Source organism: Mobula birostris, chromosome 5, assembly GCF_030028105.1.
Source record: "Mobula birostris isolate sMobBir1 chromosome 5, sMobBir1.hap1, whole genome shotgun sequence".
Lineage (NCBI taxonomy): Eukaryota > Metazoa > Chordata > Chondrichthyes > Myliobatiformes > Myliobatidae > Mobula > Mobula birostris.
In genome coordinates this window covers 175,857,038-175,876,724 of record NC_092374.1, presented here as the reverse complement: position 1 = coordinate 175,876,724, position 19,687 = coordinate 175,857,038, and the positions used below count along the sequence as shown (strand labels likewise).

Genomic DNA, 19,687 nt, shown 5'->3' with positions numbered 1-19,687 from the left:
AATAAATAATTATTATAATCTCTCTCCTCCGTTTGCGGATTTACAAATCACTGCTCAGTTTATGAAGAGCCATTCACAACCTTTAATGGACATCTCCTGCACTGGTTAAGATTCACAGGGTCGTTACCGGGACTGAAGGGTTTGAGTTATAAGGAGAGACTGGATAGGTTGGGACTTTTCCCTGTGGGGCGTTTTCACTGAAATGGATAAGAATCTCACTGGGAGATCAGAAGCTGAGGGGCAACTTTAATAAACTCACGAGGGTGGGGTGTATAGCCACAGTCTTAATCCTGAGCAACGCACACAAGGTGCTGGAGCAACTCAGCATCGACGGAGGGGAATAAGACGGCGGCGGCTTAAGGTGAATGGGGGAAATTTTAAAAGAGATCCGAGGGGCAGGTTTTACACACAGAGCGTGGTGGGTATATGGAACGAGCTGCTAGAGGATCTGGTACAGACGGGTGCAATTACAATGTTTGAAAGACATTTGGACAGGTACATAGATAAGAAAGGTTTGGAGGGATACAGGCAAATTGGACTAACTCAGTTCGACACCTTCGTCGGCATGGACGAGTTGGGCCGAAGGGCTGTCCCGTCTGTAACACTTTCCTTGGTCTCGGGGTAACTGAAGGATGCTGGCACTGCATGGGTTAACCCCCCCCCCCTCACCTTGATGTTCATACCATCCAACCGCAGAATGAATTCAGAGGGAACAACTCGCGCTCACCGCCAGCTTCCACGGAAGTGGAGAAGCTGCCGCATGCAGGAATCGGGAATGGTGTGCCCCTTCCCGGGACTTGCCGCTCCCGCACACACTATTCCCTGGGCAGCGCGGAGTGGCCGGCTCGGACCCTTCCCCGTGCTCCTGCTGCCGTCTGCTGGCCGGAAAGCAGATTGCAGCTCCGCTTCCTCTACGCCAGGGACCCTGGGATCCAGGCGGACTGGCGGCTGCTCGAAGAACACGGCTGACCATCGGGGAGGGGGAAATGCAGCAACCCGAGAGTCGATAATGCAGAGGGACGGGCAAACTGCTGCCACGAAACTGCCTGCAATCAATCTCAATCTAAATCCTATCATCATTCCCTCAGTGTAGCAACACTGTAACCACTGCTCACTACACAAGACTTTGCCTTTTTTGTTCTAATTGCGTTCTTGAAAAAGTTTTTCTCACGAATGCAACTTATGATGCTCTGCCGTGATACTGCTGCAAGTAAATTTTCATTGCACCTATGCATTAATGTGCTCAAACCCGACTTTGACTGCACAATCGTTACACCAATCTGCTGCTTTTTGCATTCATCGCTACATTTAGTGTTGTATTTGTTATCTCTGCGAGTTCTACTTGCCCTGTAAGCTTCAAGCGAACAAGGAACTTCATTACCCCCTCGTTTAAGTGTAGATAATGTAACCAGATCATTGGCAGATAACGTTAAAGCGCATAGCGTGCCGCATTCTCTCTGTCCCTACACCCCAACCTTCACCAATTACCCCATTAAACAGGTACATCTCGGCAATCTAGTGCCCAGGCTCCACCTGTTTATGGAGGCACCAAAATCCATCATCTACATAAAGAAAGCAGCTTGATCCCAGCACAAATTAACCCCTTCCTGCCTTGGACAGCTGTCGAGGCCGAGTTATAAAATGTGTACGCGTCCTGTGAAGACCCCTCCCCCCGTGTTTTGGAACAGCTCTGTGAACCGAACAGGCTGTTGAAGACGGTTCAAATGTGAGTGAATAGGCGGGAGTGTAACCATGAAGATACCAAGTTATTAAAGTGCAACACTATTTCCAGACTGAATGCCACTCAACAACTCCTCGTTCTACTCTATGTCGCAAAAACAAAGGAGCTGGTTGTGGATTACAGGAGGAATCGGGGCGAGCTAACCCTTATTGACAGCAATGGACCTGGGGTTGCGAGGGTAAACAGCTCCAAGTTCCTCAACATCGACATCACCGAGGATCTCACGTGGTCTGTACACTCTAGCTGTGTGGTGAAAAATGCACAACAGCGCCTCTTTCACCTCAAACCGTTGAGGAAGTTTGGTGTGGCCGACCCCCACCCCCCAAATCCTAATAACTTTCTACAGGGGCACAATTGAGAGCATCCTGACTGGCTGTATCATTGTCTGGCTTGGGAACTGCAGCTCCCTTAATCACAGGACTCTGCAGAGAGTGGTGCGGACAGCCCAGCACATCTGTAGTTGTGAACTTCCCATGATTCAGGACATTTACAAGGACAGGTGTGTAAAAAGGGCCCGTAGGATCATTGGGGACCAGAGTCATCCCAACCACAATCTATTCCAGCTGCTACCATCCGGGAAGGGGTACCGCAGCATAAAAGCCAGGACCAACAGGCTCCAGGACAGCTTCTTCCACCGGGCCATTAGACTGATGCAACACTCACAACACGCTGGAGAAACTCAGCAGGTCGGGCAGCATCCGTGGAAACGTTGAGTGTTCGTTTCCACGGATGCTGCCCGACCTGCTGAGTTCCTCCAGCGTGTTGTGAGTGTTGCTTTGACCCCAGCATCTGCAGATTTTGTGTTTACATTAGACTGATGAACTCATGCTGATTTGAGTGTACCCTATATTACATTGAGTTCTATTTATTATAAGTTACTGTGATTGCACACTTAGATGGAGACGTACAGATTTTTACTCATGTATGTGAAGGATGTAAGAAATAAAATCAATTCAGTTCAATTCTAAGAGCAGGTGGGGCCATCAGACCTGATTGCAAAGGTCCTCTTTTCTGGCTATCCACAGGAGGCACTGGGGTCTGCAGAATACCATTGCTGGGAGGTAGCATAGGATGGGCTGAATGGCGTCCATCTGTTGTGAATGTCCAGCTCTCTACAGACAGTTACTGAAAGCATTTTCTTGCCTCATTCACCAGATGGTCTAATCTTACAGAAATACAGCACCAGAGGCCTTTCAGCCGGACTTCTTTACCTACATGTTCCTTTAAGCCTTTCTTATACATGTACCTATCCACATATATTTTAAACATTATTGTACTTCCTTCTACCACATCCTCCTTCCATATACCCCCCACTCTCTGCATGAAGAAGCTGCTACTCAGGTGCCTTTTAAATCTCCTCCTCACTTTAACCCTCTAATTTCTGATTCCCCTTCCCTGGGGGAAAAGACTACGTGCATTCACTCGATCTCTGCCCCTCATGATTTTATACCACCTCTACAACCTCACCAGTCTCCTACACTCCTAGAACATCCAATTTCTCCCTATAATACATGCCCTCGAGAGCTAGCAGCATCCTCAAATCTTTTCTGCACATTTTCCAGATTAATGGCATCTTTCCTGAAGCAGGGTGACTCAGAACATAATATTCTGAATGTGGCCTCACCACAAAGGCTTCTGGCCATACACTGATGCACTGGGAAAGGAGATAGACCCTAGATTGCCAGGTCTCTGCCCTGAAACCATCCAGCTCTCCCCAACATGAAGAAGATCTTCTCGAGGTGGTGCCTCAAAAAGGCAGCTTCCATCTCTAAGGAACCTAACAATCCAGGACATGCCCTCTTCTTGTTACTGCCATCACAGAGGAGATACAGGAGCCAGAAGATCCACATTCAACACAAACACTGATAATAATTCTGATTCCGAAATGGGCTTCCAGGAAGCAGTGTGTGCACTTTACGCCAAGCAAGCAGGATAAGCCAGATACCTGCATCCTTCCTAGTATTACCCCAAATACAGGGAGTTTGCTCCAGAGTGGTGTACTTGATTAGTGTCCTCCCCCCCCAAACCTTAAACATCCCCTCCCTTCACCATGACTGCAGTGTGCACCCTGTGAAAGGCAGCAAAAGCTCTCTAGAAGACTCTCAAACCACATCCATGTCCTCCAACAGCGGGGTGCACTGCCCTGGACCCAGAACATAGACGCCATCAACGATGTCTTGATGAATGGTCCCAGCCAGAAACATTTCCACAGATGCTGACTGATCTGTTCAGTTCTTCCATCATTTGGGTGTGCTACTCTGGTTTTGCAGCAACTGTCAGAGATGACAAGAGTTTAGTGCCATCTGCAGAAATTCATGTTTGCGCAAGTGCAATTAAAAAAAACTTACTTGCAGCAAACATCACATAGCATTAGAGACACAATATTCATAAAACATAAACTGAACAAATTACACAAGACTTTTGCAAGAATAGATTTAGGAAAACAGAAGGTCCACTGTAGCGTGAAATGATCAAAATGGTCACAGTGTTGATATACCGAGGTAGTGATTCAGGGTGCGCAGACTGGTTCAAGAACTGAATGGTTGAAGAGGAGTAGCAGAGAAAAGTACACTAGTGCTTGTGCTTTCTAAGAAGCTTAAGGAAATTCAACATGTCACATGCACTGTTGAAAATATCCTGTCTGGTAGCATCATGGCCTAGTACAGCAGTTCCAATACACTGAAATACAAGAGGCTGCAGAGAGTAGTGGACATAGCCCAATCCATCATGGGCGTAGCCCTTGCCACCAAAGACCACATCTACAGAAGGAAGAGCCTCAGGAGGACGGGATCTATCAAAGACTCCCACTATCCAGATCATGCCCTCTTCTCACTGCTACTGTCAAGCAGGAGGTACAGAAGCTGGAAGCCCCACACCATCAGGTTCAGGAACAGCTAATTCCCTTCAACCATCAGGTCCTTGAACCAACTTGCACAATCCTAATCACTAGTTCAGCAACAGAACATTACAGACTACCCTTTGCACTACCATGGATGTTTGTGCCTTTTTTATTGCACTAAAGTCTTGTTTTTATTTCGAGTATTTTTACTCCTCTCTCACTGTCTTATAATAAGTTATGTACTCTGTGTGTTATCTGTATCTGTGTCAGTGATGCTGCCTCCAGCTGTTTCCACTGTACCTGGATCTTATCTCTACTTGTGCCCATTACCATAAACTCGACCTGATTTGACCATCGCCCTGGGCCATTCACCACCCTGACACCGACCATCCTGGAGCTCTCTACCCCCAGGTACCTATCCTTCAACCACAAAAACAATAGACGACCAGCACCGGACAGTTGTGAAAGCCAGCAGATCACGTTCTGAACCCCCACACCCTTCTCCCAGCCTGAAGGGCAGAAACACACCACACAGACCTGTGCATTGGATTGGTTGAACCAAAGAGATTTATGTACGGGCACTGTAGCAAAATAAAGTCAAAGCATCACAATGCTGAGATTATTTCATCAAACGTGTGGCATTGCCATCATCGAACTGGCATAAAGCTGATACAACTATTGGATGGAAGAGGCTTTGAAGCAAAAGCATGCCAATTCCCCCTTGTTCCTAACGTAGTGAGGGCCAGTGTTTACCCTCACTGCTGAGAGCAGGCAGTCTCTACGTTGGATTCATCTCACTGAAATCCCACAGAACATTAGTGTTGGCCACTATTTAGTTTCATTTAGGACACTGGGGTCCAGCACCAGTGGCTGCACATACTGTGGGTTAGGGTTAGGGAGGTACATCTCAGGACAGACACAGTGAAACTTCCTCTTAATTCTCCCACCACACCTTCCCAGGGTCAGACACACAGTGAAGCTCCCTCTGCACTGTCCCACCACACCTTCCCAGGGTCAGACACACAGTGAAGCTCCCTCTGCACTGTCCCACCACACATTCCCAGGGTCAGACACACAGTGAAGCTCCCTCTGCACTGTCCCACCACACATTCCCAGGGTCAGACACACAGTGAAGCTCCCTCTGCACTGTCCTACATTATCAGGGTCGGACACAGTGTGAAGCACCCTCTGCACTGTCCCACCACACATTCCCAGGGTCAGGCACAGAGCGAAGCTCCATCTGCACTGTCTCATCAAATGATCCTGGAGTCAGAACACAGTAAAGTTCCCTCCACCCACTCCGAGGGTCAGACACAGAGTGAAGCTCCCTCTGCACTGTCCCATCCCAGGCTCCCAGGGTCAGACACAGACCCTCCACACTGTCATCTCACACATGCCCAGGGCAGGTACAACTCACGTTCAATACAGGGTACAACTCCCTCTACAATGTCCTGTCGCCTTTCAAGGGCAGGGACAAATCTGCTTAAACACAAAGTAAAATCCCTCTACACTAGGGTTTTCAAACCTGGGGTCCATAGAGCCCTCAGTTAACGGCGGGGCCCATGTCATAAAAAAAGGTGGAGAAACCCTGATCTATACAGTCCCACTAAAAACCGCCAGGTCTGGGGCAGCAGAAATTAAAGCTTCCTCTGCATTGTCCAGTCACACGTACCCGGAGTAGATGCAGTAACACATTCTATACACAGTAGAGCTAGCTCTAACTCAAAGGGACACGGCAGAACAAGTCTGCACTGTAACCCATCAGTGTGCCTCAGCTGGAACATCCAGTTGGTGAGGTTCCAGGCAGCGAGATAAGCAGAGTTTCTAGTCTGTGTTAAACCACAGGGCCAACGTTCTAGTGATGTGCCGGGAATCTCCTGGACACTGGACTTCTGCAGGACAGAGCACACCCAACAGGGACACCTGAAGATAGAGACAGCCCGAGAAGTCTCCGTTGACCGCAGCTCTATGCTGATCCTGAGGAGTTTTCTCCACATCCCTGCCCCTTCCAGTGGAGTGTCTGAAGCAGCCCTCCCTCCTCTGCAACATCCTCACTGTCGCCGTGGTCACCGGTTGTCGGGGCAACCACAGAGCGCAATGCTGAGTGATGTGAAGCTGCAGTTGTTCGTACACAAATGGCTGACGAGGTCAGAGATATGTCCAGAGTCAATGGTACTGGAGGCTGTCTCCTGGCACCTCTGCCCTGTTCACCGTGCTGCCAAGAAGCCCCCTCACTTGTGCCCCCAGCCATGGCACCTCCTCACGACAACTGGTGGGGAGCCTCCAACATCTCCATGAGAAAGGTGTCGATGGGGGTGTCTCCGATCAGCTTAAAGAAGAAGAGGTGCTCCAGGCACTTGAGCCCGATCGATCGCAATGCGGGCAGACGCAAGAGCAGCTTGGCAAACCTGGAGGGAGAGCAGACAGTCAGCGACCTCACCAGTGAACCAGGCATAGCCTGCGGACAATCAGCCCACTGGGTCCCACGTACCAGCCGAACCAGACGAGAACTGCATCACCAGCCTCCCCATCACTTCACACCCTCCTGTCCATCTGCTCCATCAGCCCCAGCCTGCAGATACTCAGCCCCCTGTGTTCCACACACCAGACGTTCACCCTGAACACATCTATCTCCTCCCCTCTCGATCTCTTCACTCAGATCCCCACCCTGGCACCACCTCCACAGCTCACCCTCCAACTCCCCTGACCATCCTCATAAAACCTCCCCATTACCCTCCCCTTGGACTTCCCACCATCATTCTTGCCTTCCATAATCCTTCTCTCCACCATGCCATACCAGTACCTTTCCTCTCTGTAAAGCAGCCCCACCCCTTTCCTTACCTGCCCCCTCCATACTCCTCCACGCCAAGTGGAATGTAATCCAGACGTGTGAGGTCATGCACTTTGGGGAGGGGGGGGGTCAAAGGCTGGCTGGACATGCAGAGTGAACAGTAGGGACAATGGGAGTGCTGATGTGCAGAGACTTGGGGGTACAGGGTTTATAACCTCCTGAAAACAGAGACACCAGTAGACTGGACAATGAAGGCAGCGTTTGGTGTACTTGCCTTCATAGACTGAGGCACTGCATTCAAGAGTTTATATGGTATGTTGCAGCTGGACAATTGTTAGACGGCAGTTAGATTGCTATTTCCAGTAATGGCCGCTGTCCTACAGGAAGGACATAGTATCCATAGGTAGTGCAGAAGAGATCTGAAGAATGGAGGGCTGTGGTGATTAGGAAATATTGGATAGGTTGCGGTACCCCTCAGGTACCTCTGAGGGGTGACCCTGAAGAGGTTTATAAAATTATTAGGGGCATAGATAGGAAAGATGGAATTTTTTTTTTTTAGGCAGAAAAATCCAAAACTAAAAAGGAAGAAATTTTAAAGGAGATTTGAGGAGCAAGTTTTTCCACACAGAGTGTGCTGCCAGAGGTGGCAATAATTGTAGGGATAATTCCAGTATTTGGACAGATATTTGAATAGGAAAGGTTTTGATGGATTCAGGACTAATGTGGGCAAGTGAGATTACTGAGTTAGGCATTATGGTTGGAACTGGAATTGGTTTATTATTGTTACAGGTATTGAGTGGTGCCGGGAGACGGCAGAGTTGCACTGATGGGAGAGGTCAGGGACACTCTGATGGGAGAGGTCAGTGGGCAGTGGTGGGAGAGAAATCACTGCACACATTCTCACCTGCCCAGCTGGTCTGGGTACTTCTGCCTGCAGTACGACTCGAGCGAAGCATAAACCTTCTCCCGGAGTATCTCCACATCTGCCGGATTGGACAGCCCCTTCGCATCTGTGGGACAATGTGGTCAGACAGAATCCCCTCCAATCATCATGTTGTTCAACAAAAAAGCTCCCTGTACCAGACACCACTGAGGTTCAAACTCCCAGATGCTTAACACCACCCAGCATCTGCAGCCTGCACACCAGGTCAAAGAGTCATGCAACATGGAAGCATGCCATTCAGCCCAGTATTCATGCAAGCCATGCAGAGCCATCCACAGTAATAGCATACGGCTGCAAGTTTACATCTAAGGAAATGTCGTGAGTGTTCCTGCCTCCACCATCTATTTAAGCAGTGCTTTCAATCCCAAATAACTTCTTGGGGAAAATATTCCTCTGTAAATCCACCCCCCCCCCCCCAAATGCCCTACCCCTTACCCTAAACCTGTGTGTTGTCTGGTTACAACCACTTATATGAAGGGTAGTATACCTCATCATCTACCCCACCCATGCCTGATGGAAAATATTGCTGAGGTTGTCTATCCCTGTGTACACCGCCTCAATTTTTCTCCAGGTACACTGATTTACACTTCTCTCTTCCCACCTACATCGCTCAACTTTTTTCTGTTCACTGCCTGATCTACTGAGTTTCCAGATTTTCTTCTTATATTTCAGAGTTCCAGCAACTACACTGTTTTTGCTTACCTGGGGTAGTTTACTGGAGTAAAGATGCGGTACAGACGGGATTGACTGTGTGTGCATGTGTATACATGTGAGCACATACAAGTAGGCACAGGGCAAGTTCAACATTAACCTTCACTCAAAGCCCACCAACCCTCACCCTCCCAGAACAAGTGAACCCCAGGAAAGCCGTGCACCAGAGCAGTAAAAGGTTCTCTGTCCTCCACTGACTGAACTACCTGACCTACTCCACTCTCCCAGGGCCTCACAACCGGTGTGGGAACTCGACGTACCGGGGTTGAAGAGGATGATGGCCCGGAGGCAACCGAGCTCTGACTTGTCCATCTGCATATCTCTCATCTTGGAGACCAGCTCAGTGAGCACCCTGGAGACGGAGACAGAATCACATTACCACCAGGTAGAACGGATCTGGTGGCCGACACTTCCTGTGGTCACACCCTGGGCAGGGAACGTACAGGCTAGATCGTGGGTAAAGTTCCCTCTATCCAGTCCACTTCAACCCCCCAAAAGATGGTACAGCTCATAGAACAGTAGAGGATTAGGCCCTTCAGACCCCAATACCTGTGCTGACCAAAGTCCTGATGCAACCTATTCCCAGCTGCCTGCATGTGGTTAAAACCCCTCCATTTCCCACCTATTCATACCTGTGTGTCTCGATAAATGCCTGTTAAACTTTGCTATTGTATCTGCCTCCACTGCCTCCCTTGGCAGCGCACTGCAGGCACCTACCACTCTGCGTACAAACCTTCCCTCTTATCAAGAGGATGACCACAAGTACTGGACACTGGACATGTCTACTCGGAGAAAAAAGATTTTTGACTGTTTGCCCTTGTCTGCCTCTCAGCCTCCAATGAGAATAAGTGACTTAATTTATTGTAGTACTTACAATAAATATATATTTAAAAAGTTAAAGCTATAGTATATTTTACAAATTACAAAGTAGATTTATTATCAAAGTATACAGTATACAACCTTGATATTCATCATCTTACAGACAGCCACTAAACAAAGAAACACCATAGACCCGTTTAAAGAAATCTTCCCCCAACACAAGACCATCAGACGTGCAAAAAAACAGCAAATTGCGCATTCACCAAAAAGTGAACAAATAACACGTAAAACATTAAAAATCAAACTGCTGAGTCTCCAAAAGTGAGTCCACAGTCACAAACCGCCGAGGCAACTAAAACCAGTCCAGGAGTTAATGGACCGTGGCCACAGCCACCAAGTTAGTTAGTTCAGTGCTGTGTTGATGGCTGCAGACCACAGCCACACCTCCAATTCCGCACTGAAGTGCCACTATCAAATTGCACAAAAAGTAAAGCAAGTTCAGTGCTGAGGACAATAACATCAAACAGCAGCTGAAAGTGAGGCCACAGCCATGAACAGCCAAGACAATCGAACCTTGCAGCGTGGGACCCAAGACTCCCACACCTTCCAATGGCAGCAGTGAGAGGAAGACCAGTCAAATGCAGCCAGAAGGCACTGAACACTCGTTCATTTTCAGCTCTCATCCTCAGTAACTTTAATCTTTCTCGACACTTTAATCAGCACGGAGTCATGCAGCAGACCACAGGTCCGTATTCTGCTATTAGGAATTGCCACAGCATACATTCCCAGCAATGGCCATAGCTGCACTCTACACTGAATCTCCCAGTTCGCTCAGTCGGCCCAAAAATACATTTTTAAAAGGGAAATTACAGGCTTCAATCAAGTCAAGTCATTTTTTAATTGTCATTTCAACCATAACTGCTGGTACAGAACATAGTAAAAATGAGACAACGTTTTCCAGGATCATGGTGCTACATGAAACAATACAAAAACTACACTGAACTACATAAGAAAAAACACTAAAACTACACTAGACTACAGTCCTATCCAGGACTGCATAAAGTGCACAAAACAGTGCAGGCGCTACAATAAATCCCTGTTCAGGGGTAGTACATTTAAAATAAGAGAATCCAGCAGGTTCCAAGGTTATCAAGCCGAGGAGTGGTAGTGGAGACAAGCTCCAACTACCTAAGAAGAGCTCCTCACAGCACGCGACTCAAATAGCCTCTGACAACCAAGTCCAACTCCTAGCCTTCTCGTGTGGCTTAGCCTCTAAGCCCGGCGGAACTGTTTCTACTGACAGGAGAAGGGGCGAAGGAGGGTCCTGGCGCCTTAAAACCAGTGCTTCGGGTAGATGGAGCTCGTCAGCCTGGGAAGGCCGTCCATCTAAGAGAGGGAAAACTCTGATTTCAAACCTCCGCTGCCTTGCGGCCATACCCACTCATGGGAAAGGCTTCGGGAGTAAACCCTGAGGACAAATCCGGAGCTGGAGTCCCTAAGGCAGTCCGACGTTGTCTTCAATCTTGTTCTGGCAACTCCTGCGATGTCACTGGTGCCAAGCTGTATCATTCCTTGCCCTTCCCTTGGACAACATCAGTGGCATGGAGAGGGGAGACTTGCTGCATGGGCAACTGCCAGTCTTCCATAAAACCTTGCCCAGGCCTGCGCCCTGAAGAATCCAGGCGCAGATCCATGGTCTCGTGAGACTAACAGATGCCACCATCCAGCAGATTTATAAGCTGTCAAGATTTTGCTGTTGATCACTGGTACATCTGCCTCAAAACAATATATTTCACAACATACATCAGTGATAATAAACCTGATTCCCAACACTCTGTGTTACTGCAGCCATCCATCCCAGGCAATAAAACAGAGCAAGTCTGCCCTATCTCTAATCCAGGCAGCATCCACAGCTGGATACACCGTACAGCTCCCTCTACATTGCCCTGTCAAACACTCTGAAGACAAGCCAACAGTGGTTGGATACAGAGTAAAGGTCCAGTTGCACTGTCCAATTACTCACACTCAGGACTGATAAAGCACATGATAGATACAGTTTACTCCACACTTCTTCCTCAGAAATGAGGAGGGAGGAGGAGATGGCAGCACGCGTGGCTGTTCCGAATGAAAATCGATTATGTGTAACTAGGGGGCCGTGCACAATCCGGATTTGATGGAGACAGCTGTGAGAAGCGCAGAGGAACATCTGGAGTAACTTCTGAAATGCCTGCTTCGCTGTTGCTGCAACTGTGCAATCGAAAATCTCCGGAGACGAAGGCCCCAAATCCTCGGCTTTGCCTATCGCCTGTTGCTGGGGCCGGGGTCGAAGCACTCGGCAGAGATAGTGCTCGGTGTCGAAGAGGTGGTCAGAGGCTCGGAGTTTTCGGACGGACTCGGAGTCGGTCTGTGGTCAGCAAGTTGGCGGCGCTGGAGGTTTACCGTCTGCGTGAGATGATGGGACTTTCAAGAGACTTCGAGACTTTTACCGTGCCATGGTCTGTTCTTATCAAATTACGGTATTACTTTGCACTGTTGTAACTATATGTTATAATTATGTGGGTTTTGTTAGTTTTTAAGTCGGTTTGTCATGTGTTTTCATGATATCATTCTGGAAAAACATTGTATGATTTCTTAACGCATGCATTACTAAATGACAATAAGAGGGGACTGCGTGTCCTCATAATCATAAATCCATCCTGAAGTAGTCTTTCCTATACCAGTGCAGACAAGAAGGGAACTCAGTAGGGGAATGGGGCTGTTGGGATTGCTCTAAGAGCTAGCAGACTTGGGTCTGCTATTATACCAGAAGAGAACATGAGAATATTTAATATTTCCCAAATTTTTAGTAGAGTTGATACAGTAGTGCTGTGACAAATTCTGATAAAACATTTTGGTCTCGATGACCAACACCCTCATGGACCCAAGATGCAGAGATGAAGACAGAACAGTACAACACAGGGACAGGCGCTTCGGCCCATCATGTCTACTCTGAACATGTCAGATTAAACTAGCCCCTTCTGTCTGCATATGATCCCTAGCTCCCCACCTGCATGTGATCCCTAGCTCACCATTCCAGGCAGATTCCTGTGTCTAATAGCCTCTCAAAATACATTACTTCCACCCTTACACCCTTAGCAGCCTCAAGGCATCCACTACTGTGTGAGGGACAAAAATGTGCACTGCACATCTCCTTTAAACCTCCTCCTCTCCTACCTTAAGTACATACCCTCGAGTATTTGACATTTCCACCCTGGGAAAAGATTCTGACCGTCCACCCTATTTACACCTTTCATAATTTTATCATTTTCTATCTCCCCTCAGCCTCCTACAATCCAGAGAAAATAACCCATTTGTCCAACAGCTCCCTACAGCTCAAGCCTGCTACTCCAGGTAGCATCCTAGTGAATCTCATCTGCAACCTCTTGAAAACCTCCACATTTTTCCTTTAATGGGAAGACCAGAATTGTACTCAATACTCCAAGTGCAGCTGAACCAAAGCTTAATACAGCTGCAAATTCACTTCCTTACTCAATACCCCTCCCAATGAGACAAGCATCTTTCCCACCTATTCTACTTGCGTGGCCATTTTTAGGGACAATGAACTTGGATCCCAAGAGTCACCCGTACATTAATGCTGTTGTACCAGGTGTCTCGAGAAACATGGCTGGTTAGCCTCTTGCTAACAAGTCAATGGACTCAGCGGTGAGAGAACTATTTTTCTTCGAACTCCGTACATTTAGGGTCGATAGGACTTGTGTTCCACCAGATCAAATGTGTGACATATCAGAATGGGAATGGGATGTGGAATTAAAATGTGTGACATATCGGAATGGGAATGGGAAAGCAGGATCTCTCAGTGGCCACACATTTTAATTCCACGCCCCATTCTGATATATCTATCCACGGCCTCCTCTACTGTAAAGATGAAGCCACACTCAGGTTGGAGGAATAACACCTTATATTCCATCTGGGTAGCCTCCAACCTGATGGCATGAACATTGACTTCTCTAACTTCCGTTAATGCCCCACTTCCCCCTCGTACCCCGTCCGTTATTTTTTATTTATTATATATATATATATATGCTTTTTCTCTCTCTCCTTTTTTCCTTTTTCTCCCTTTGTCCCTCTCACTATACCCCTTGACCATCCTCTGGGTTTCCCCCCCTCCCCCTTTTCTTTCTCCCTAGGCCTCCTGCCCCATGACCCTCTCATATCCCTTTAGCCAATCGCCTGTCCAGCTCTTAGCTCCATCCCTCCCTGTTCTATCATTTCGGATCTCTCCCTCCCCCTCCCACTTTCAAATCTCTTACTAGCTCTTCTTTCAGTTAGTCCTGACGAAGGGCTCGGCCCAAAACGTTGACTGTATCTCTTCCTAGAGATGCTGCCTGGCCTGCTGTGTTCACCAGCAACTTTTAAATGTGCGCAAAGTTGGAGCTCAGTTCTTCCAAAAGCTGGAGGCACCCACGCACTCACGGTGCCAACTCCTATTCACGGATAGAACTTTACATCTTGGACTCCATCAAATCGCGCATTCTAGTCGGATTGAATCCTACTGCCGATTCTCTTGATCTTCTCTCTCAATCTCCCACAAAAAGGGCCTCGACTCCATTAGGGACCGTCACAAAACCTCTCCACCCAGCTTTCTCTAGAACCTTCTCCCAATTCGTTTCCAGATTAGCTGACCCGACATTCATAAACTGAACATCACAACCCCCTTACTTTAATGGTAACCCAAACACTACCAGCAGAACACACTGCTTCTGCAGAAATCTATTAAATGAACTATCCCACAGCATTAGCAGTAAACACCTAGCAGTTAAAATCTCAACAAGGGCATTACACTGTTAAGAGGTCACATGCCCTCTTACATGTGACCCAAATTCCTGAGGCTAAACCTCCACCTAATCTGCCAGATCCCCAAATCACTCCTCACAGTGAGAAAAGGACAAAGCCTTGTGATGCCAGCACCCAGCCACAGCAGCACCCCGACACTATCAGTGGACCCAACACCAACCTGTCAAAGATGGCTCCAACCCCAGCACTGTGCGCACTGTTGCGGTGAACGTGGAGACCAGTGGCAAGAAGGATCCCGTCCTTCACAGTTATTGATCGGTGGGAGAATGAGGCGATCAAGAGCTCATTCCAACCTGAGGGCACAAGACACAGTGTCATCACACGGATAAGACTGACTTTGGAATTACTGTGGCTTCAACCCCCATCCAGTCTTGGTCCAACCACCTTCGCTTTACACTGATTATCCCAGGCATTCCCACTTTTACAGCCTCGACTGCTCAGGCTTCAGTCTGTCCCTCGGCCTCTTGAGCTAATGTTCAATTAGAGTTTAAAATGATTTCTCAAAGTAGTTTATCTTTCTTATGCTTTTATATATATATAATCACCTGTTTGTGTGTAATTGTTCAGTGAATTTCCAGCTAGTTCTGTTTTCTGTAAGTTTCTCTGCAGCCTGTGTCACACCACTGAACCTGGCTATTTCATAGGTTACTTTTGATCTATGTAATTATCTGTCTAGACTGAGTAGTTTTCAGTATAAAATTATCACAACTTCTCTGTTTCTCTTTGTTCTCTATTTACAGTAGAGTAAGTTTTCATTTCTTTGTTTATGAACATTTAACAAACTGGTCATAACCATCAAGTTTCATGCTTCATTTGTGAGTTCCAAAGAACCTCTGGATCATAACATCTCCAGATCCAACACATAATAGGTTCCGTAAGTAGTAAGCTCCATGGAATAGAGAATCAGACAGACATTTAAGACCAGGTGCAAAGATGTGCAGGTCAGCTTTTTCTCCCCCACTCGAGAGTGGTGGTAGAAGCCATCCACCCCAGTGCATCTTCCTGCCACCCAATCTCTCTCCCATTCCTCAGGGAATTCACACACCCTACCCTCTCCAGATACCATGGGTGAAACTCCTCTGCCCCCATCACCAGCCCTCCCTATCCCTGAGAATTTCCCAATCCCCATTCACTCTCCAGCACAACCTCCCACCCCCTTCTCCTGTTCCAAGAAAACTAGAACACTCTTGCCTGTCTCATACCTTAGGGGAATCTCTCCCACTTCACTCAATGGTAATTTGAACACCCCGACAAAACACCCAGTTCCAGGCTGAACCAGAATCATTGGCTGATACTGATGACAACTAGAGTAAACAGGCCATTCAGCTCACCTCACTTTTATATGAAATAAACTACATATAACCATTTAACAATTACAGCACGGAAACAGGCCATCTCAGCCCTTCTAGTCCATGCCGAACTCTTACTCTCACCTAGTCCCACCAGCCTGCACTCAGCCCATAACCCTCCATTCCTTTCCTGTCCATATAGCTGTCCAATTTAACCTTAACCAACAACATCGAACCTGCCTCAACCACTTCTGCTGGAAGCTTGGTCCGCACAGCTACTTCTCTCTGAGTGAAGAAGTTCCCCCTCATGTTACCCCTAAACTTTTGCCCTTTAACTCTCAACTCATGTCCTCTTGTTTGAATCTCCCCCACTCTCAATGGAAAAAGCCTATCCACGTCAACTCTATCTATCCCCCTCATAATTTTAAACACCTCTATCAAGTCCCCCCTTAACCTTCTACGTTCCAAAGAATAAAGACCCAACTTGTTTAACCTTTCTCTGTAACTTAGGTGATGAAACCCAGGTAACATTCTAGTAAATGTTCTCTGTACTCTCTCTATTTTGTTGACATCTTTCCTATAATTCGGTGACCAAAACTGTACACAATACTCCAAATTTGGCCTCACCAATACCTTGTACAATTTCAACATTGCATCCCAACTCCTATACTCAATGTTCTGATTTATAAAGGCCAGTATACCAAAAGCTTTCTTCACCACCCTATCCACATGAGATTCCACCTTCAGGGAACTATGCACCATTATTCCTAGATCCCTCTGTTCTACTGTATTATTCAATGCCCTACCATTTACCATGTATTTTCTATTTTGATTAGTCCTACCAAAATATAGCACCTCACATTTATCAGCATTAAACTCCATTTGTCATCTTTCAGCCCACTCTTCTAACTGGCCTAAATCTCTCTGCAAGCTTTGAAAACCTATTTCATTAACCACAACTCTACCTATCTTAGTATCATCTGCATACTTACTCATCCAATTTACCACCCTATTATCCAGATCATTAAAGTAACATTGGACCCAGTACAGAACCCTGAGGCACACCACTAGTCACCAACCTCCAATCTGACAAACAGTTTTATCCACCACTACTCTCTGGCATCTCCCATCCAGCCACTGCTGAATTCATTTTCCTACTTCAATATTAATACCTAACGATTGAACCTTCCTAACCAACTTTCCATGTGGGACCCTGTCAAAGGCCTTACTGAAGTCCATATAGACAACATCCACCACTTTACCCTCGTCAACTTTCCTAGTACATCTGCTATTCCTAGGCCCACCGGCCCAGCTGATCAAGATCCTTATGTAATCTTCACCTTCACTGTCCACCAGACCATCAATTTCAATGTCACTCAAAAAGTCAGGCAGAAATAATTGTGCCCTCCCCATCTCAGCATAACCAACTGCCCCCGGCCCGGCCCACCTCAGGACAAGGTGCCTCACCTGCTCTCAGGAGAATGACCTGATCGTCCAGCGGGAGGTCAGAGAAATGGGGGATGCGTTTTGCCCATTCCACCAGCGTAAAGAGCTGCTTGTCTGCAGCCTGGCAGATGTTTGTCACAGGGTCGTTGGGCTGTGGATGAAGCAGCAAGTTATTTGGGGTTACAGAGTGTCTCAGAGCACTCACAGAGAGTATAATCTCACCTCAGGACATCCTGAAACAGGTTACAAATCAACAACGCACTCTGCAACCTGCTTGCAGAGAGCAAACACCCACAAACAGCATCAAGACCACGGACAGCAATAGTAAGGTTGGCTTTATCCCAGCTACAGGAGAAGGTCTATGCTATACTGTAGTGTCAGCCAGGAGGGCTAACATAACTCTACCTCCAAAGGATGGCAGTTCCAACATCTAATCTGCTCCCATGGGCAACAAGGGTATCGGAATCAGATTCAGGTTTATCATCACTGACATGCATCATAAAATTCACACAATATGCTGGAGGAACTCAGGTCAGGCAGCATCTATGGAGAAAAGTAAACAGTCCAGGTTTCAAGCTGAGATCCTTCCCTTCCCTCTATAGCTGCATTTGATGTGCTGAGTTCCTCCAGCATTTTCTGTGCTTTGCTCAAGATTTCCAGCATCTGCAGGATGTCATGTGCCTATCTTGTGAAATTTGTTTGATTGTAGTGGTACAGTGCAAGACATAAAAAGAAGTTACAAATAAAGTGTGAAAGAGGAATAGTGAGGTAATGCTCACGGGTTCATGGACTGTTCAGAAATTTGATGGCAGAGAGGAAGACGCTGTTCCTGAATCATTGAATGTGGGTCTTCAAGGAAAGTCAAACTGGAACCAGAGAGCACACCCTGGTTTTGAAACCATGACCTGTTCACTGAAGGGGAAGAGCTCCACCTGCTGAACCTCAGCTCACACCTAGCAGAATAAAGACATCATCTCCTTGATCACTTCCCATCTTTTTCTCAGGTCTGTAATGTCCATAGCTTCAACTCAAATGTTTGACTTCAAGGCAGGAGTGTCACCAGCTACAGTGGCTCACTGTAACCAAGTTGCCCTGTGGTAAGGTAACTCCACTGTAAATTCGAAAGTATGAGTTCAAACCCACTGACCTGTCTGGGGAACATAAATGCAATTACATTAATGACCTGTAATTGTGGGGAAAAAAAAATATTATCACTGTTAGTCAGAAGAAACTACCAGTTTGTTATAAAATGCACGTGGTTTCTAAAGCAACACACAAAACACTGAAGGACCTCAGCAGGTCAGGCAGCATCTAGGGGAACTGGACAGTCGATGTTTTCGGTTGAGATCCTTCATCTGGAACCAAATGGCAATGAGGAAGCGAAGCTTGCCATCTTCACCCAGTCTGCCCATTTGTAATTCTGACTCAAGAGTAACATATTGACTCACCGACCCGAAACTTTAACTCTGCTTCTGTGACAAGCAAGTGTCAATTCAGGTGATGATTCAGGACATGGACACATTAGAAACAGGGGGGCAACGGTTCCTTTCCAGTAGCAACCTGGTAGCCTTTTTGTCATATACTAGCTCATAATGGAACCAAAGGCAAAGCGCACCGCTGCCCAGAGTTGCACTTACACTGATACTGAAGCATTGGAGGAGAAATCCATTCAGTACCTCCACCTGGTCCAACTAATCAATAAGATTTTCCCTCATCCTTACTGCCTCTGCCCATCGTGGCTACAATCAAGAACATAGGACAGCACAGTACAGACCCTTCAACCCATGATGTTGTGTCGACATTTTAACCTACTCCAAGATCAATTTAACCTTTTCTCTTCCACTTAACCCTCCTTTCATTCATGTTCCCATCTAAGAGTCTCTTAAATATCCTTCTACATCAGCCTCTACCATATCCTTGGCAGTGTGTTCCATGCACCTCCCACTCTGTGTAAGATTATTTCCTGGAAAAATCTTTACAAAGATGAGTAACCAAGAGGGAGAATCCCATCAGACTCTAGGGAACAGTGGCACACTCACAACTCAGTGCACCACTATCTCCACAACCTTCCCAGATCATTTAGAAACCTTGGGAGAAGTCTTCGATGCTTTAGGAATGCTAAACCCAGATACCTGGAACACAGAACAGTACAGCAACACCGAATTAAACTAATCCTCTCTGCTACACAAAGTCTATGTCTCTCCATTCCCATTATTTTCCAATAGCCTCTTAAATACATCCATCATAGTTGCCT

At 47.0% G+C, this 19,687-nt stretch overlaps 1 protein-coding gene across 3 annotated transcripts in view; it reads right to left on the bottom strand.

Annotated features, from left to right (window-relative positions):
- Nucleotides 1-4,200: 4,200 nt before the first annotated feature.
- The window catches only part of rxrba (retinoid x receptor, beta a), a 70,216-nt gene continuing 54,729 nt past the window's right edge, over nt 4,201-19,687 (bottom strand). The window contains exons 7-11 of one of the 3 annotated variants that reach the window (XM_072258941.1): nt 17,455-17,584; nt 14,859-14,991; nt 9,286-9,377; nt 8,276-8,381; nt 4,202-6,988 (exon numbers count right to left, since the gene is read on the bottom strand). In XM_072258941.1, coding sequence (XP_072115042.1) covers nt 6,841-6,988; nt 8,276-8,381; nt 9,286-9,377; nt 14,859-14,991; nt 17,455-17,584 — 609 coding nt within the window. In that variant the 3' untranslated portion in view covers nt 4,202-6,840. Of the gene's footprint in view, nt 6,989-8,275; nt 8,382-9,285; nt 9,378-14,858; nt 14,992-17,454; nt 17,585-19,687 lie in introns of all 3 variants that reach the window. The other 2 variants (XM_072258942.1, XM_072258943.1) reach the window with 2 other exon arrangements.